A 21,800-nucleotide genomic window follows, 5' to 3' on the forward strand; every position below is an offset into this window, starting at 1 on the left:
CTGTTAATATTTCAACAGGGCTATTCTTGGATCAATGCTTTCAAAGTCCTTCAGAAGGACCAATTACATGATTTATTCAGACCCAAAACAGTGCGCCATGTTGCCAGTGACGTGAGAATGAGGTGGGACTCTTCAAAGGGTGCTTCATTTGTAGGCACCTTTCTGCTCTGCACCCCTGTTACTCTTATCTGCTCAGCAGTTCTTTATAACAGCATCAGCTACATGTTGAAATTGTCAAGTTAAAATTTAAGACCACCATGTTTTCTTCCTGTGGCCTCCTCTGATCTGACTACTCAAAAGCACATTATTAAATCTGAAACTTGTGTTGTGTAACTAGATAAAACAAGTAAACAAACAGTTAAAGAGTCATACCAACCCTGAGATAGTGTGAGATTAATTTTAGTTTTAATTTCATTTTCATTTTTTGCACTGAATGTAAGCAGTCAAACAATTACAGAAGGGAGCTTGGGATTAGAAGGAGTTCAAACCTGCAGACTGGCCGATAAAAGGAAACGACGGCCTCTATTCTTTATCTACAACAACTGTCACTTAATCCCCTTTACGGTGGTAATGCAGCAGCAACTCCCATGAGTTATAAAATAAATCTGAGGGGTCAGAGGATTATTAAGGCTAGGGGGGAAAAAATTCTACAATACAATGTTTTTAGACCCTTCTTTTTCTATGAATTACTGGATAATTTCACCTTTTCAGGCCTCGACAAATGGGAACTATCCCTCTCACAAGTTGACATGCTGTTGATTTAATTGATCACAAGCCAAAACATGTTGGACATGACTGCTCTTGGAAGATTAACAGTGAACTAGAGCTGAAACTAATGATTAATTTCATTACTGATTTATCTGCCAATTATTTCCTCAATTTATCAATTAATCATTTTGTATGTAAAATGCTTAATTTGAATCTTACAATGCGCCAGAGCCCAAAGTGGCATCTTCTAATTGCTTGTTTTGTCCGATCAACAGTCCAAGACCCCGAAGAGATTCAGTTTATCATCATATGAGACAAAGAAATGCAGTAAATCCTCACATTTGACAAGCTGAAACCAGCAAATGTTGACATTTTTACTTGGGGAAAAGATCCAAACGATTCACTGACAATCAACATGGTTGCCGATGCATTTTCTGTCAACTGACTCATTGATTAACAAGACAGTATTCAGGTGAGAACTGTGAAGCCGAGTGCACGAGAAATACAGATTGTATACTTGACAGAACCTTTCCACAGACAGAGGTAGCACGAGCACACAAATAAGTAGATCACCAGTGAGTAGAGCAGTAACGTTTGAGCGTGTGTGAGTGATCTTAGACAACTGAGAAAGACAAAGAGATTGCAGCAAACAGAAGGTAAGGCAAGGTGTTTAAATGGTGTACAGAGACAGAAGGTGCTACGGGTAGCTGTTTGAGTAAGGAAATAAGATCCAGGAAAGGACGACAGAGACTGAAGCCAGAAAACAGTACAGTGTGTTTGTGTGTCAGAGAAACAGAAATCAAGAGAGCTGCTAGCAGATGGCTGTAAGACCAGGATCATAGACTGGGGACAGTAGAGCCTGTTCAACCTGCCCCAGCCAGCCACAGTATGGCCAAACACAAACATGCACGCACACACACGCAACTCTGCAATAACACACACTCATCATATACAGGCCTCACACGCATTTATACAATTCGAGCTAACACATCCAGAACAAACCAGAAACAAAGTGAGACTGACTGATGCTCCCCAGCACAGCCACAAACACAAACAAACATACACTCACAAATAAGCACACAGCAGGTGACGGTATTAGGAGCCAATGGGGTGGGTGCGCTATGTTAAGAGGATTAGTTGCAGGGTTTGGGGCACAGTCATGAGATTTTTTTTTTGTGTGTTCTCTCGAGCTGAATTGTGTTGTTTTCACCTCTGGAGTGGGTTCAAATTCCAGGACTGGTTTCTAATTTCACTTTTTCTTTTGTTATTTCCCTCTTTAATCAGTGTTATTTACTTATTACCGTAGTCACACCAGAAAACATATTCCGTTATATCTACCGTTAATGTGTGTAATATTTTAGGATAAAAGGCATGTTTTCTGTTTGAAACTTTACGTCAGAGCTCCATGGGAGTTCTGTTCTTCTGCTTTGAGGTGATGAAAGGCAGAGCTGGAGTCAGGATGTAGGCAGGACCACCTGCACGCAGCCACCAGCCTTTCTGCTCATCTCCTGCTGAGCAGTGACACTGTCCTATTTGTGTCTTGCAGTCCATTTAGCTGCCAAGCGTTTAAATTCTTTCCCAAAATGTGTTGCCCTACTTAATGAGACTAACCTGCATTCCCAGAGGTACATTTGTGCCTTCAACTCAGCTGTCGCACTCAAAGAAACCATACCTCTAATTATCTACACAGACTTATAATAAGAAGATCTGATCAATAACATTAGCTCATAATTAATTTAATTAACATGTTAGTTAACATTAGTACGCTGCAACAAAAACACATTATTGTCAATGCATGTTAACCCCAAATAATTAAAGGTATCCTGTGGAGTTTTTTTTAGTTTGTTGTAGATTCACAGTTTCAAAATTTGCAGATCTGGCTTTGAAAGAATTATAAATTTCCATCTTTTACATCCATGTTGCATGTTCTCCCTTGCCATTGCAATACTTCTCGGCACATTACAGCCATCAACTGTCATATCGATCAGTGATATTACATTAAATGATTAGCGAATACTAGATCGCATCATTCTCATAAATGGGTTCCACACAGTACCTTTAAGTTCTGACATTTGTTTCTCACAGTATTTAAACTCATTTGGTTATACACCCATCTTTGATGTTCATAGTACCTTAAAAGGCAAAAGACAAACTACTCTTTTATTGTTTGCACTAGCCAACTCTTCTGCAGTCCACAGAAGAAGCAACACATAAAATTAGCAGCAGGATGAGTTCCCTAGCTAGACTGACTTACCTACTTTGGAGAGTTTTAATCTCAGGTGACCAAATTTAAGAAATTTACCGGTCAACAAATGATCACACCTACTTAATCATCAAGTGGAATCCAATCTGGGGATCCAGTGCCAGTTGGGGAGGCCTTACCTGGTAAATGTCTGACAGGCTGCTGCTTCCAGAGTCGCTGGTGATACTACATCCTGAGTGGCTGGAGGAGACGTGGGTCACCTGTGGGTGCAAGCCGTCGGCCAGGTGAAGTCTGCTGAAGTCTGCGGGGAGCTGCACATACACACACACACAACATACACACAGATGGTCAGTATCAGCCAGCTCAGACACCTCTGGTCACTCGCACTAACACACATGCTGACTGCCAGCCGTTTGGAAACACACTTAGGGGCATGTTGGTCTAAAAATACAATGTAGAGAAAAGTCTTCTATTCACTTAGATCTCCTTTTTTGCCTTTTTCTATTCATTTTTTTTTTTTTTCATAATGACATCCTTGCCATTATCACTACTGGATAAGAGAGATTTTTGGTGACAGTAGGCTGTGCAAAGCAAGTGTATATTTTGCATGTGATTTATATTCCGGCATTAAAAAATACGGCCCCTTTAGTCTTAATTGGACAGCAGCTTAAAAACACTCAATTTCTTTTCTTATTATGAATAAAAGGGATTTGTCTTTGTCTTTATTCCACTGCTTTGATTAAACAATATTAACGGAACAAAAAAATATATTAATTAGTCCCACTGGAAGAGCTCAACCTAACACAATGTATTATCAAAGCATGGAAGAAGCAGAAAAGGAAAGATGATTAATTCATCTGACTTCATGAAATCTGTCAAAAACATTTCATGAGTTTATGGGACTGACTAAACATGTTCCCTCCTGCAATATGCACTAAATCTGCTGTCCTGTTAAACCAGGAGTCAAAAAACTAAAAAATTCTCATTAATATCAGAAGTGTTGTGTACAAGTCACAACAAAACAATGCTAAAACTTTTAGCGGCATATTTTCTGCATGTAAATACCTTTAATGAACTGAGCAAACATACATCAAGGAAACACCCTGATTAAAGCACAAAACTCACATAACCTACATGAACATCAGGCTGAAATGGGGGAAACCCCTCTGAGTAATTCACACGGTATAATATACAAGAAAACCCAGCATTAATTAGCCATACTGTAAATGAACCAACCCAGTTTTTCCATGGAGATGACCCCGAAATGGAAAAAACATCAGAAACCCCCCGCTGAATTTTTTTTTTTAGAAGGCAGATGAATAAAACAAAAACAAGTATATAAGTTAGTGGAGCAGTTTATTTGAAGAACGTGCTGTACTCTGTGGGTGTGTGTTTGTGTGTGTGTGTAGTACTTCAAATATTATGGTTTGGTTTCAAACTGAGATATTTATACTTGTATGTACGAGTTTGATTACTGGTGTGAGTAAACCCTGGTTATCTCAACCCCTTTACAGACAAATTAGTAACACTCTCTTGGTGTATTTTAAAGAAGTTGAATAAATATTTGATTTCAACTGTTTTTTTAATTAAATGTACACAATACATTGTGTCATAATGAATCAAACTCATCATATCTGACCAGAATGCCACAGGGGTGAATTATGAATTTAATCAAACTGCATAAACTGGTTCACAGGGTCTATAGACGTGAATATTTCATGACTAAATGTTTTATTTACCAATATATACTTGATATTCAGCGGGGAGACCGTTTTGAGCCGCTTGCGACTACATTTCTGGCTGCGGCAGATCATCAATATTAAATTTCTTACACCTAAAAATCAAATGTAACTGATTTAACTAGGTTGCTGCATTCATTATGTGATACTAAGAGCTAAATCTTAACATCTTTAGAGTGAGTTTACAGTTACTTATAAGCTGTATAATGTTAAATCTGGATAGTAAACAACATGTGGAACTTCTTTTTATATATGAAGATTTTAAATGTTTGCTCTTTGCAGTTAAAACTTTTAATAATAGATAACCTCACAATTTAAGTATAATCAATCACTGACTTTCACTGACTGTCTGTGCCAGTAAAGAAAGGTCAGACTGTGAATTTTAGAGAATTTACTAGGTTTGCTCTAATAAATCCTGATGTAAGTGTGACATTCAACATATTTTGAAGACACTTTTCAGGCTTTTAGCTCTTCCTCTGAGCTGTAAAGGTAAAATGGTCTCTGACATACAGTATGCTGGGTGTCAGGGTCACTTGACTCAAAATCCACTTTATACAACAACACTGCCCTAAAGCGTCTTTGGAAATCTGGCTCAACAGTGACAACACTGGGAAGTCTCACTTGGATGACAAATGGAATAGACTGGATAGAAATACATCTTGGGAGGCTCATTTGCAAGTAAATGGGTTTGAGCTGTCATCGGCTCTCCAACGTACTCTAAGAAAACGTCCGTCGTCACGGCTTCAGTGGCACTCATCTGTATTGCAGCTTAATTAAAGAGTTTTGGAAATGGGAGGAAACGCGTTCTTCTGCCAGAGTGAACACCGTGGAATACTGGAAACTAGTTTTGACTAAAAGAGTTCTCAATATTCTGCATTATTGGACACAGCTGCGGTAAAACTGAAGAGCTTGGAAGTGTCGCTGCACTGAATTGATTTGGCAGAAGGTGCGGCAAGTTATCTGGACACCTTTCTCAGCTAATGAAGATTTCCAGCATTTCTAAGAAGAAAATTAGAATATGAGATACATCTATCAACAGAGCGCCTGTATGTGCCGGTGACGAGAGAGTGAGAGCCAGACAGTTACAGCTCCTGTGGCACTGAGGTGTGATGTGATTACACTGTGTCAAAGATTGCCATCACGTTTAATTATCTGGATGGCTGCACTAACCAAAATGGTCGACTGGAGGGGCCAGTCAGTCACTAACCCCCCCCTCAGGCTACTGTTTCCCATCCCCATGTCTGTTTGACTTCACTCTGAACGCCTCCAGCTGACTCCCACGTTATTATTACTGGCTGGACACTATTGTGTTTGCGTGATGAATCTCTTTGTCTGTATGTAACTGCAGCCATAAAATCCTCATCACATTTATTTCTGATGACTTTTGGGACAAAATGAGATTGTTTCAGTATATCACTCGTCTATAGAAACCTCCAAAGTGACATTATGTTGGACCATTTATATTTATTGCTGGATATCTGTTGTCAGAGTGTGTCTCCAGCTTAAACTTTATTGTAATCCCGAAGGAAATGTTGTTTATACCCAGGGATCGAACACATAGATCACAAGAAAGAACTGACTGTAACAAACATGAACTAGTAGGATTAAATATAAAACATTAAAATATTACAGTCTGATAATACTTTATATTTTTTCAGTCTGTCTGTGCAACCAAAGCCTAATAAAACCATGTTCTTCCTTGTGCCATTAAGTGTCCCAAAAGTGTTGCCCAAAAATGAAAAACATACATAAATAACCACTGGATGCCTTGGAGTTAAAAAACACTAACTAGTGCACCAAATCTGCAAAAAATAAAAATAAAAATCCCAATCAAATGTACTTTCAACTGCCTGTTTGACTAATATTTGCTAAAAAATACAGTGCCCAGCATTTCAGAAAACTTATTTAGCCTTTGTGAATATGAATATTTATGTGTGAGACTTGTTTTTAAAGATAAATGAGCCACAGATAGGGGATGGAACTCAGTATACAGAACATCACTAGCTTTGTCCTTTGAGAATATAGAAATAAATATTATAGATAAAACTACTACCGCCATATAAAAATCAAAGCGCAGTCTGACATCATGTAAATGCCTAAATTGTTAACATATTTTTGATTTAGGGGTGAAAGTGCACGGGGATAAATGAATTGAATATTCTCATTATTGAGAGAATAAGACTGGTCATGTTGAGTTTGTCAATATGGACTTCCGACCAGCAGAGAGTTGAACTATATGTCAATATTAATATCCCCACTGGTTTCCACAACCAATTAGAAAGGTCCCACCTCCTCCCAACAAACCCCCTCCCCCCTTACATACACAAGCCCCTCCCCTGGAATGAGGGAGAGATAAAGGGAGGGGACGAATAAGGGATAAAGGGAGAGGATAATAAACACTAAATCCTTTCTCTCCAGTCATTTAGGTCATCCGTCTGTCGGTCAATAAGCCAGGGTCCATTCAGTCCATAAGCATGTGGTCCATTGACCTCTTCGGCCCAATGGCATGCAAGAGACTGGGCCAAGATGGATGCCAGCACAACAATAATGACACTCGTTCATTAAGCTTCTTGCAATCAGTAGCACGATGACACGGCAATACATTAAGGGTGCTGTTAACCCCAATCGATCTACAGGGTCTATATTAGCATGCTATTGTTTAAGTCTGTTGTCTATATGCTCAAAATCAACCGTAGCATGAAACTGTGATTCGTCTCCTACCTTACAGTAATGTAGGCCTCTCTGTACGCTTGTGCTCCAAATTCACTACTCTCTCGCAAACAAATGAAGTGAGCTCTGCAGAACCCAGAGCCAAAAATACGTACAATCAGCTGTCACAGGAGGATTAAGCACTGCTCTAATGCTCGATCCACAACACTCAGTTCTGCCTACATGTGAGCAGATGTGGTGCTGCTTAAATTACACTGTAGACCTAATGACCTAGATTGCTGGGTGGAAGCCCTGGGTGGAAGCGTTGGCTGGCTCTCAGTCTTTTTACCGCCTTTATATGCTGGGGGTGAATCTGTGCTACTAGACTAGATGTCCATTACTAAGGGTGGCCAAGCTCTGAAATGCAACCCTCCCGTGGTGTACAAAGGATGCAAGAGTCTCAAAAAGAGCCTCATAGTTTCAGTAACGACATTCAAAATCAAATAAAGGGTTTAAAAGGTTTAAATTATGGAGCAAAACACAACAACAAAATTAATTTTCCTCCAGAATTCAAGCAGCTAAGATTGCCTGAAGCCGCGCTACTCTTTTAAACATTTCACATGTGGTTTTAACTTTGTCTGTTTGCAAAAGAATGGAGAACTGCCAATGTTAGAAGGCTAAGAGACAGCAGGCACATCCCAGAGTTTCCCCTGACCATGGTGGCAGCTTCTCGCTTTCCTGAGCTCGCCGGATCAAGAGATTAAAACTCTTTCGGCGGGGAGTCCGATTAAATGGGCCTGATATGCTCACTGGGCTTTCCTCTCCCTAGTTACAGCTCCACCAGCCAGCACCTCACAATCAGCAGTTTGCTTACAGTTAATATATTACTGACAGACAAGATTATAAAAAGGGACATGAGTGATGAAATACATCTATGGATGTATAACTTCAGGTAAATAATAAAAGTTACATTTGTGGTACAGAAAAGTATATCAGTGTCAATTCCCAGCTCACAATTGCCACACACAGCTACAACATTTGGGCACTGAGCTTCAGTATATGGACACCAATTCCATAAAATGTTCTGAATGAAAACCTAATAAATCAACATGAACTATACTGGTATAAGTGAATGTCTGTCTTGTTGGAGTGAATATAAAACATAAAACAGAGGGAAGATGAACAGTCTTATAACAGCCAATGATCATGAGCCTATGATGGTGATGTCATCACTGTAATAAGATATAGTTGCTGCTATTTACTCTACACATGTTGGGTTTCCTGCTGGGGTAATCAAATATTTGCACAATCCTCTGTTAATATGCTAAAAACATAAGAAAACAACAATGGAATGAAGGGAGATAAAGAAGAAATAACAAACAAACAAACAAACAAACAGAGTGACAACAGAAAAAACTAAATTGACAGTTTTTACTCCTATCTTATACGAAAGGAGGAGTATCAAGCTAACTTCAACATGCTGAAAGACAGCCAAATGAAAAACAAGCCAAACTAGGATTACTGCACTCATGTTCCTCTATGTTTTACATAATTGCCATTTGTGCTAACTTGTCTGCTTGTTTAATCTAAATTGAGGTGCATGTGTGTTGTTAATCAAGTGTTGGCGGTAGGAATGATTACGTCCTGCCAACTCTTCTTCAATTTGAAAGATGTGCTATTTGAGGACACGTGCCGTTTTCCCATTCCTTGAGATAATTAGTAACCTTATAATAAATGGTATGGTGGCACGATTGCTGGAAAACCAGTCAAATCAATGCTGAAAGATCTATTTCAATGATTACTCAAATGACACAGCACATACTTAGGTGGGTCTATGGATCATTACAGAAACACCACAGTAGCATGAATGATCAAGGTATACTCAACATAACATTAGATGCTACATTGTAGTATGCACTTAAGTCCCTATAGCCTAGAAAAAAACAGAGTGCATTACTATCCACACTTATGGAGAGATGCTTTTGGCTGACATAAAAGAGATAATGAAATCCTCAAAATGATAACAATGTAAAATGTCAGCAATTAAAAGTCAGGCACTATGCAAAAACGTGCAAATATATAGTTTCAAAATTCAGCATGTTGACTGCATTTGATACAAAAGAGCCACAAGAGAGATTATTGGTATCTATGTGCTACAAGCTACATAGGCCTCTCTGAAGAAAGCTGCACAAACTGTGGGGAGGGAGGATGAGATATGTCATCAACAATGACACATCTATGACTATTACAAGAATATTAAGGTGATTTTTCCTTCGGCATCTGTGCTCTTCAACCCAACAACCGTCCATCAGTGTGATTTACAGCCCTGCCAGTGTGTGTGTGTGTGTGTGTGTGTGTGTATGTGTACATGTACGTGTGTGTCCTGGCGTGTGAGTGATGCCAGCGGCGCTGACAGCCGATCAATCCGTTTACCGTTCAAGTGCAGATCAGCTCAGGCCTCCAAGTGTCTGCTTGGAGCTGCTGGCTGCTTCCAGCACCACGGACAGCGCCACCAGCAGCGGTAAATAAACCGGTGGGTCAACTAGTACAACAGCTGGTGATCACAATGAGCCCCCCAACACACACACAACCCCTACCGAAAAATCATCTATATTCTTGTCAATGGTCGATCTAGTCGCTTTTAAAACGACTAGTTGCCATGACGTTAATAGCTCCTCCAGGCTAAAAGGTGGGATAACTGAATTTAGGGCAGCTTCATCTTTGCAAACATGACACCACCTCCCGTCAAACCCTCCTCACCTATTTCTTGTGCTGTATTGTTTTTCTCTCTCTCTTTCTCTCTCTCCAATGTAAATGACAGCTGGCGTGGTTAATTTCATGTGCACATCTTATAGACCTACAATATAGTATTGCCACCTCGGTGCGCCGTAAAACATAATGAGGGCAGAGACGTCGGTCGTTAAACACACATACACACACACACACACACACACACACACACACACACACACACACACACACACACACACACACACACACACACACACACACACACACACACACACACACACACACACACACACAAGCATCTGCACCGCTGGATGTGTGAAAAAAAATCTTTACAGGCCTCGATAATGCATCTTTGAGTTATCACTGCCCACATATCAGATGGTTTAACTTCATAAAAAAATGCAATCCGATATATATATTTATAACATTTATTTTACTATTACGCGCCAGGCCTGTAAGATCGATAGTCTCCTTAAAATGCGAGTGTGCGTGTGTCTGCTCGCAAGTGACAGCAAGCACATGGCGGCCGTTTCTAGTGCAACACACTGACACACATCGGAGGCTCGACAGGGCAATAATCAGCCTCTGATCAACCCGATCTCCGGTCCCGTCGCGTCCTTGGCCGGCCCTGCGTTCATTCATCTTGTACAAGCTCGATAGAAATCCGATGCACATCCATTATAAGGCCGGTAATCATATCTGGTGGGTCATAAATGAGGATAGGGGGTGATGGAGAGAGAGAGTAAAAGAGAGAGAGAGTGGGGGGGCAGATGAAGAGAAAACGTTGCACGTCGATAGGCTACTTACCGGGGTTTTATCTGGCTGGCTCGGGACTCCATTGCTGTCTGATGCTGCTAATGGTTTCATAATGAAAAAATGTTCGCCGGGCTAAAATCTAACATCCCGCACCCTCTCTATGCCACTGCATAGACCCCCATTTCCATGCAAGCCGCCTGCCCTCTCTCCTCCCTCGGCTGCACCGTCTCCCCTGGAAGGAGGCGGCGGCTTGACAGTTTTGGGAGTATCCGCTGTTCCTTGGCCTGATTAGACTCTCCAAACCAACACCAGCTCCTGCGTTTGTTCCAGCCTCCCCGCTGCCTCCCAGAGAAATATCTTAAAACCACAGAGGAGGAGGTGGTGGAGGAATAGAGAGAGGGAGTGAGAGAGAGAAAGAAAAAAATCCTTTTATCCAAGCAGAGGACGAGCCAGCTTCTTCTCTCTCCGCACTTGACAATCACATCTCCAGCAGGAGAACACCGGCGCGCCGATAAATAACGCAGAAAACAGGAGGAGGAAGAAAAAAAAGATGAGAAAAATGGCTGACAACACTTTCACTCACGTTTGCTCCCTCCGCCTGCCTTCCCTCTCTCTACCTCTCTTCCTCTCCCGAAAGTAAAGCTACACACACGCAAACACACACACACTGACGCCTTTATGCACCATTAGATTATTTGAAGACCGAGACGCCTGCAGCCTCCACCGAGGTACTGTACGTTAAAGCCAGCGGTTTGTTTGTAACGGGAGCAGGGGGATGTGTGTATGTGTGTCAGGGATGGAGGAGGGGAGGGAGGGAGTGGGGGAGATGGGGGGTAGAGGGGTAAGGACCTCCTCCCTGCCTGACAGTGATGCTGTAAGAGCAGCCACTATGGCTGTGCTGCTCTGGAGGGCTTACTACACCCCCCCCCCAACAGTAGCAGACAGAGAGATGGAAAGAGGAGAAGGGCGGATGAGTAAAAAGAAAGTGAGGAGGAGAGATGAGACGGAGAGATGAAATGAGATGTCATACAAAGCAAAGCGCCAGGCGAGAGATGATACACAGTGGAGTGGTGGCAGGAAGAAAAAAAAAAGAAAAGAAAAAAAAATCAAACCGTAGCGGTAGATAGATGGATGGATGATAAAGTGATAGAGAGGATGGAGAGGAGAACAGTGCGAGTAATGCCATTATCATGCTCACTTCGGCACAAGACCGCGGCTGGAGCCGGTTGGCATAGTAACGGGATGAAGGAAAGCCATTTCCTGGGCGGGGAGACAGAAAGAGAGACAGCAGCACTTCCTCTTGAGAGGGTGAGTAAAAGAGACAGACAAGAGAGAGGAGAAAGAGTAGCATCACTTCTTGAGAGGATAAGAAGGAGTAGAAGAGGGAGAGATGGTGGCTGGAAGATGCTGGCAGAGGATCAATAAAAGACAAAAAAAAAGGTTCGAAATGGGCCAACAGCAGCAAAACATTGAGACTGGCAGCAATGATGTCACTGTCCCTGTCACTCAGCTGGAATAGCCATGGCAACTGGGTGAGCACCGGCACCCAGCCATCCAGCCCCCCACACACACACACACACACACACACACACACACACACACACACACACACACACACACACACACACACACACACACACACACACACACACACACACACACACACACACACACACACACACACACACACACACACACACACACACACACACACACCCACTACACACCCTCCAGGGCCTTCAGTTGCTGTGGCGACGGAAGCAGCGAGACATGGTGAAAATGGAGGAGAGAGGGGGAGAGGAGGAGTGTATGTGTGTGTGTAAAAAGAGAAAGAGACAATAAAGTGGCAATGGCACTTCACCTTCACTCAGCTGTACTACAATGAGCAGCAGCGTCACGGACACAGCTTTGAATGCAAAATAAACAACTTGCATACACCTCTCTGCTTTGTGAGAGGAAGATAAACACTGAGGATGCATGTGTGTGTGTGAATTATATATGTGCGTGTGTGGACAAAAATCCTCTAGAGACTGTGGATATTGGATCCATAGATGATGCCATTTATGAAGGAGGGTCTCCTGACACAGAGATGTGAGGAGGACAGCACGTCGCAGAGAACAATGGAGGGTTAAAGGCCATCCGAGACAATAAACAGCAGACCTGCAGCAGTTCATATCAGCAGCTTAAAAAACACAAAATAATGCCAACTAGAGCTGTCGCAATTATACAGTGATTCTATAGCAGATGAAGCAGCACATCAAAAAGTGTCACACATCAAAGAGTAGACATGACTTTTTAATTTTATTTTATTTCTGTTACTTGTCATTTTGTTGTCATACCATGTTTTTTTTTCTGGCATTTTGACAGCGTCAATCATTTTCTGTAATCTTGTTCCATTGCTGCTATTTGTTTGTCACTTTGATGTAAAGAAAATTGAGACAGAGAAAAGTTCCTTTGGGTACAATATAACAACATTTATCATATTACAAAATATGAACACTTAAAACACAATTGAAGTGTTACAATGACTATTGACAGAAATCGTGATAACTAGTGATTATTTAAGCAGTTCCTGGTTCGAGCTCCTCAAACTAACACAATTTGGCCTTTATTTATATATTTATTTAATTGTTGAGTTATAAATGGGGGGTTTTTGGACTGCCCCCTTAGACTCTGGATAGAGATGCACTGATACTGATATTGGATATTGGTCTGACACTGCCTCAAACAGCTGGCTTGTGAATTGGATACCATTATCTTAATAAATAACAATTAAATGCATTTATATATATATATATATATTCTTTTTTTGTTTTACAAAGTTAGGAAAGCAAAGTTTAAGTCAAGCCTGATGTTGCCTTACACATAAAAAAATGATCCCAACCCCAGGCACAAATACTCAGTATGGGCCGATACCCAAAGTCCAGGTACTGATATTGGGACCAAAAAGTTGGATGGATGCGTTTCTATCTCTGGGAACTTATGATGGTCTTTTTAAAATCATTGAATAGATTTAATACAATAAAAAATGGGGTGTAGCAGCTCTGCAGTATTTATATTCATGACACTAAAAAAATAGCTTTTTTGTACTAACACCCACATACATAGACTCTAAAATACAATGATTCTTATTGATGATGATTAATCAATTTGAAAATAGTCAATATCAATAAGACGTTTGCTGAGGCTGGAGCTTTTTTGTCACGGTGAATAAAGAGCCTGGTCGATCTGCCTCAGACAATGCCTTGACAGCGACGTAGTATGGGCTGGTTTTTGGAGCTGCTCCAGTCAAAGCAATGGGGAGGTGAGTGGGAGGCAGCGAGGGGGGGGGGGTAGGAGACCCGGTATGACATCACCTCCTCCTGCCCTGAGCCATGATGTAATGTATCAAAACAACAAAAAAAAGCTCAGGTGCTTTGCTGTGCAGCGCGGTTATTAATGTCTCCAACAATCGCCGCGGGGAGAGGACCGGGGCATCATTACATCACCGCGGCAACGGGGTCGCGTCTGGGGAATATCAGACCTCGCAGCCCAACCCCTCCTCCCCCCCTCCGTTTAAAGCTTTCTAGGAACAAACAAGCCTATTAATCATTTTTTTACTGACTAATCACAAGCTAAATGTAAAAGGGAGAGAGGCAGGGGAGCATTGATCTTAGGAGGATTGTGACAGTGACGTGAAAAACGGCACTCGAGAATAACGTTAATGCACTCATGCTCAATTGCAGTGTGTGCTAAATGCATGAGGGGTGTGTGTGTGTGGAAGAGGGGGGGCGGTGCCTCATCTGCCATTCGTAAACAGTCTGTGAACCCCGTGTGGCTGCAACCGTTCCATACATTATAGCAGAGGCCATGTGATGGTGTTTGGCTTGCTGATGCGTAGCACTAGGGCTATAAAAACCTCATTACTGTGCTAGATGACACACCAGACACACACAACCACACACACACACACCGGCGACTGTTTCATGGGGTTCAATGTAGAAAATACAAACAGAAATACAGATAAGGAAAAAAAAACAACAGATTATTACATGAAAGCCATCTGTCTTCTTTAACTCCTTAATTCAACTTTTTACACTCAAGCTCAGAAAAAAACAGCGCAAGTTCAAGCATTTTGTCAGCAATTTTAGGCAAAATTAGGCAGTAAGCAATATCAGAAATTTATGCATTGCAATCACCCAACAGTTTAGATTAAAAAACAGTTGTTCAGCACAATGAAGCACAAGAAAAATGCTTTATCACATCGCAGCATTTACAGTCAGAGGCATACACACAGAGCACACAGCAGAATGATGACAAGCTGTTTCATGTTAAATCACCAACTATCGTGAACTCTGTCATGTCTGTAGTGCATGTCTGAGGCTCAGTTCCTCATCCAGTATTTCAGTTCCTCACTTGAAATTCTTAGCATTGGGAAGCATTTCTTTTAACCACACCAACTTGATAGCAAGAAAGCAGACATGGTGTTAAGATGACAGCACAGCTCACGCTAAATAGAGTTTAGCTGATTTATCTCCAGCTGAAACTTCAACATTTCTAGACAAGACGTTTTTTGGTTGACAGTTATTTGACATTTACAGGTTTGACAGGAGAGTTATTTGTCCACTCAGAGCTGATGTCGCTGTTGAGAATGTGATTGACATGTGTTAAATTTAACTCTGATGGATGATTTTTACACTCTCAGAGTAAATGGACGAGGCTGGTGTGATTCCATCTTTTTCTTACAAGTCAACAAATCCAATCCAAGACCAAACCAACCAATGCATTTGCAATGTCTCTCTGTACTTTCAGACTTCTTAACTTCTTTGTGGCAATCTTTAACCACTGCTCACAAATATTTAAACACATTAAAAACAAAATTTAAAAAAATCAGTCATTTCCTAAGTCAGTCTACTATAGCAGAAAATGTTACTCAAAAAGGAGTATGTGCATTTGTTGGGGACTATTTTCAGATGCGGATTAATACATTTACACAGGTCAGAGTTTACAGCAAAACTTCAAAGGGATCTTTGTTGCAGGTCATTCCCCTATCTCTCTCTCTCTCTCCCTGTTTACTGTCAGCCTCTATGCCAAGTACTCTCAAATAAAAGGCAAAAAATGCCCAAAAATAAATCTATTTCTAATCTAAAGAAACAAAAAAACTTCAGTCACCTCAAGATGCTAAACCTGAGTTCCCAACATCTTGACTTTCAGTGAATGAGCAGCTAGTTTAAACTTTAGGACAAATGGGTTTTCATGGACGCACGCAGGAGCTATGGGATCAAAGTCGACATACCCAGATTTATTGATCTGTGTCTAACCTTGTTCAGTGAATCTGTTTGTAAGTCGACAGAAAGCCACACGTAGAGAAAACACAGCTCTCCTGAATGCCAGCTCAGTGCATTAATCCTTGACATCAGTCCCATTACAACGGCTTTAAATAGCATTGTTAGAATGAGAAAGATGATCTAATAAAGAGACTGTTTTTATAGCCGCCACAGCCCAAGAGATTATTTCATTTATCAATCCGTCGTCACCTGCACGCTGTTCTGAAAATAATTTGGCAGAAACCCGGGCAGCCAGGCCCCCGTTTAAAAGATTACACTTTTAGGTTCATGGGGGTAAACATCTGTCATGCCCCTGCAGCTGTTACAAGATGCATGAATCAAAAAATGAATAAAATGAATTAAAAAGAGATGCTTTTAGAGAATGGCTGAGGAACATTCCTGAAAGTTGTGTTTGACGTTAATCAGTAACGAGAAGTTTCCGGATTATGTTATAGACTAACTGCGGAGGGTTATGAACTGGAAGTCTGTTACTTAACAGAGATGGAGGGGGAGGGGGGAGTGGAGGTGAGTCAGTGTGAAGGTGCACGTTTCACCTATCTTGTTCTTATCTAATTTTCATGTACTTTCCATTCCACTCCGATTTATCTAGTTTGTTAAAGAAAGAACGGAGCTAATAGAAGGGTAAAAGGCAATCTTTAACCATTAAATTCAAATGCAAGAGGGAAGCTAAAGGTACAGGACATAACAAGCCACACACCTACCAATGATTATGTTACCATATTTATTTGCTATTTAGCACTAAAGACAAAGTACAGCTGAGGTTGATGCAGGTATTTGGTCAGGAAAAAAATACCTGCAAAAACAGAAGCCGCTCAAATGGCTAAAAAAAACAACAACTGATGATTGAATTTAGGCAATAAGACCGTAAAGTACATCCAAACCAAACTGTTCATGTTGGTTATACTTCCTCAAGACACCACAATCCTCGGTGGAAAAAATTGCTCTTATTTATACGTTTCCATTTTCACTTTCACAGATAAACTGACCAAATTGATGTTATCATTTGACATTTCCAGCACAACTCTGCAATTTGCACCGCCTTTCAAAAACCATACAGGATAAAATCCATCACAGAACAAGCAGAGGAACCAATTATCCCAACAGACAGTAGCCTCAAGTCATGCTGCGTTTTTTTCTTTTTTAACTCCTTCTACTTGTTATTTTTTATACATAGATATGAGGGTAAGACACAACTTCAGAGATTATGACAAACTGTTGAGTAAGAGAGTCCGGGGTGAATATTTCCTTGATGAGACAGGGAGTCATTATGGCAGGATTTAAAACTGCCGTTACTGTGTAATTTGTTGGAAAATGTGTCAAGTCGGATACAAATGGATCTCTGGGTGAGCAATAATGGCTTGCGTGAAATCTGATGTGTTAATTGATATCTTTTACAGCTTAATAGTTCATCCCATTGTACAACCTTATGTCAGAAGATATTACCTCTAGACATATTTATTCTTTTTAATAATAGAAGTCAAAATCTCATCTTGTACATCTGATTGTTGTGAATTGAACACTAAAAAACAGCACATCATCCAATCTGGTTTTATGTTTGTGTCTATTCTCAATATTAAGACGCAATCAAAGCACTGTGTAACTAACATGAAGCAAGACAGTTGCACACATTTTATTTTTAGACACACACAACACAACATATCTTAACCCTTATGTAGCCAGAAAAGTATGGCACAATTGTTATTAACATCTCAAGTATCTCCTGCTGCAGCTAGCATTATCTAACACCAGCTCAACGCTGAGCAGATCAAACAATCGTGCTATCAATTGTTTGGGGGAGATTTTGATCAAATTTAAAACAGCTTACTTTCTTATCCTGACTATGAAGGCTCATTACCATCCAAATAAATGTCACCTGTCAAGCCTTTTGAAAATACTCAACTTTCAAAAAGGTCTTTGAATGTCAAAACTGACATGCAAAGCACATCAAATGTCAGTAAGCATGTTTCATAACACTGGTTAGAAAAAGGAAGTAGAGCCAATAAATGAGTAGCTCGTTCACCTCAGTTGCACAAGGCACAATTTCACCTGGTTTATGGAGTATGCGCTCTCCCAAAAATACCTGTTCTATTTCCATCATGGCATAATGTTTGATATTTAGCTATAAATAACTACAAACCTAGTTTTGTTTTAGGTGTCTGTGCTTACAAAGAGGTATTCAACTAAATGAAACAAAGGAAGACCAACTGACTATGAAAACGCATATTTCTTGTATTATATACTATGGGGAATATATAAACTCTATCATCTTTCAGCATTCACTGTAACCATGCTTGACTCAAGTCATCTTTGTTGTCTTTACTCGTTTCTAACGCTGGTTTAAGGCTTCTTTGCATAGTTTCAAGCCCAAATACCTTATGATGAAGGAATGCAAGAGGTGTGAAAATGACCAAAAAAAAGGAAAAAAAAGCGTACAATAAAACGTTTTTTCTTTCTCAGCCGCAGTTCCTACACAATGTCTATTCAAAACTGAGGCTTTTGTATCTGTGCACAGCTGAAGCAGAGCAGGTTGTCACAAAGGACAGCTCTAAAAATAGGAGCTCAGCTTTTCCATGGACGAGAGTGGCAGGTTTGTTCTCTCCGCTCTCGCATTTCTCAGCAGGTCTGACTGCTCAACACCTTGAGCTCTGATCCTTTCAACCTCTTCCTTGCGTTCTGTTTCTGCTCAGACACTGCAGGACTCCGCGATCAAATACTGAGATATGATATATGTTAGCTCTGCTGCTATCAGGTCATAATGATACCATGTTTATGTGCTTTATAACTCAAGCCCACCCTGAACAAATGGTCTTTAAACAGCCACGTTATGCTTGGATACATACAGTATGTTTTAAAGCCATCAAAATGAAACATCGAGCGCATTAACAGCACCATCAGGAGATCGTTCAGCGCTCCACACCAAGACAAGACCCAACAGAACCACACCCACGCAGCAGGGATAATAATAATAATCCAAAGAGCCTAAAAGCAGTCAACACCATTATCAAGCACATCAGAGAGGCACAGTGTTTGATATACTATGTGCCTCAATCAGTTTAATTGTTGCCATTATCTCCATTTACAGGCCCATAAGCTGTACCTGAATGATCGTTATCATTTCTCTGTCATCACCCAGCAGCATGATAAGGTCCATTCTCAAACAAGCACGCTCCGTTTTCCAACATAACCGCAGATTTAAAAAAAAGGATAATATATATGGAAGCAGAAGATGTTGCATTTTATCAGCGCTGTTTTAAAAAAAAGAAACCTAATTCATGTTCCTGGTAATGTTGTGGTAATAGTATTGTAGTGTGGTGCAGGCTTCTCTCTTCGTCTTTATCAGCCTCCATGCCAGCAAATGGAAGGTATTTATTAAGGAAGTCTACCAGCAGCTAAAGATACAACAAATGGGGAACAGACACAGATAAAAAACTACCAGCTAAAGCACAAAAAAACAGACATCTTGAAGACGCAAAAAGCAGAACACACACACACGAAAACGCACACAACAGATAATATTGTTAATAGATACAGTACCTGAGGTTTATTGCATTCCTGGGAGCCAGGTTAAGGAGAGAGCCATGAAAAGAAGCAGAGGAAATGAAAGTTATCAAACATGCCACTTGCCAGTCGAGGATGTGAGAAACAGCGGGTGAAGCTTCACTGACATGTTAAAATGCAGCGTTCTGCACCAAACTAAGAAAAAAAATGTTAGGAAGACACTGAATGTAGGCTGTAGCTGTGTCTCACTGCATCTTAAAATCTGATTTAAAAAAGGTGTAACTTTTCACCCTGTGAGAATTACATTTTTGATAAGTTTCTCTGTTTTTGATGCTTCTTTTTTCTCCTGTAGCATGTAGCCTTTTTAAAACAAGTGAGACTATCCTTCCTATGGTGAGGCAGACAATGTCACTCTTTTCAATGTTCAAGAAACATCCTGAAACAAGAATACTTGTACTGAAAACAAAGATGGCAGAACCTTTTTTCAGTGTTCTAGGACCCAGCAGATTTATTCATTTTCAAGGTGAAAACTTTCTCTGCGCTCTTAGCCGAGGACAGGTGGGTAACACACAGACATGTGCATTACTATTCTTGTTTGAACCGAACATCTTTCCATTGTAGCGTGCCTGCAGATTACTGAAGAGATCACTTCAACTTTTGAACCTCCTCATTGCCACTGCAGGACATTTTCAACTTCCAATCAGACAATAAGTGGCCAATTAAACCATGCGATGTGTAGCGTTCCTGTAAAAATCACTACATCTTTGCCAAATTAACTTGGTATAATTACATCTCACACATGAGAGCATGGTGGAGAAAGCTTAAAGCCTCTATCTCATTAAAACTGTTCTGTTACGCATACAAACTCCGATACCATTCACACCCTGTTTCTGATTTAGGGGAAATAATTGCAATCTGTCTGACCGGTGTTGAAAGAGCAATTTAGAACACAGATAGTTGCTTTTTCCACTGTTGTTTTTGTACAGATTACACAAACAAAATATAAAGTCATGGTGAACTTTAGACTTGCTGCTGAGTGGATTTTGGGTTGTTTTCAGTCTTTGTGCTAAGCTAAGCTAACTGGCCGGTGGCTGTAGCTTCATACTGAACAGCCTAATATGAGATCGTCATAATCCTCTCAGCTAATGCTTGGTAAGAAAGCCAATATGCATATCTCCCAAAATGTGAAACTATTCCTCTTTAAAAAAAATGTCATCTGTCAATAAAATATCTGCTCTTGTGGATTAAAAATTACAGTGTTTTAAGCAAAAGCAAAACTTTCAGCCCTATTAAGAGGTATGTTAATATAATAAAATAAAGAGGCATGGAAGTTTATCTGATGTAAGGTGAAAAGCTTCCCTGCACCCACAGCCACCCACAGCCCTGTGGCACATTTCAGAAGCCTGTGCAAATAGACAATCTTCACATTAGTTCCCTCAGACTCTTACTACCAGGACCTCTCGAACAAAAATACCCATCATCAAATAAAGAAATCTGTGCAATAATCTACAGTGTATTTTAAAGTAATTAAACGTAGTTGGTAGTTGGGAGCAATGTCACTGTCAAGGACAATTCCGACAGAGCCCACGATTGCTGATGGACACGTTGGCTGTTGTGGGGATTAAACCTGTAACCTTCTGATTACAGGGCGGCCTCGCTAACCACCAGGCCACCCGGGTGGAGGAAAGAGTAAAAGGAGTATTGATTGTCTGCCTCATGCTGCTTGTATAATTATAGAACAGCTGTTTGGGCATTTGGATGCTCTACTGGCCACTGAGTAAACCCAGAGGAGGAATATTACTCATCTGCTTAGAGAGTTCAGGGTGGGTGGAGGTGAGGAGGAGCGCAGGAGAAGAGAGTTTAAGAGAAAAGAGAGAAGGCAATGAAGACAATGGGTAAAAGAGATAGTGGAAATTATAATTTGTTATTGATAAAATCGTGAGTTTAGCGTTTGATGGCAGCCACAACATTTCATTTCGAAAAGAGCGACAGACAGAATCTACACAAAGACCTTAAAGTGAGTGGCTGAGTGAGAGATCAGAGAGAAAATCTGTGTGTGTGTGTGTGTGTGGCAGGTCACCAGCACAAATGGCTTTGGATATTAGAGTAAGAGATGCCATGTGTGAGATAAAGTGCTAAATGGAGAGAGACTGAGAAATGGAGATTACA

General features: G+C 40.7%; 1 protein-coding gene across 7 annotated transcripts in view; it reads right to left on the reverse strand.

The window, feature by feature from the left end:
• Positions 1–21,800, reverse strand: part of rapgef2b (Rap guanine nucleotide exchange factor 2b) — a 109,579-nt gene that overhangs the window by 24,896 nt on the left and 62,883 nt on the right. For 5 of the 7 annotated variants that reach the window (XM_062425088.1, XM_062425086.1, XM_062425087.1 and 2 more), the window contains one exon: positions 3,091–3,222. The exons of 1 other annotated variant lie outside the window; for it this stretch is intronic. In XM_062425088.1, the coding sequence (XP_062281072.1) occupies positions 3,091–3,222 (132 nt within the window). Of the gene's footprint in view, positions 1–3,090; positions 3,223–10,857; positions 10,918–21,800 lie in introns of those variants that run through there. One more of the 7 variants, XM_062425091.1, reaches the window with a different exon arrangement.

This window comes from Scomber scombrus, chromosome 9 (assembly GCF_963691925.1).
Source record: "Scomber scombrus chromosome 9, fScoSco1.1, whole genome shotgun sequence".
Lineage (NCBI taxonomy): Eukaryota > Metazoa > Chordata > Actinopteri > Scombriformes > Scombridae > Scomber > Scomber scombrus.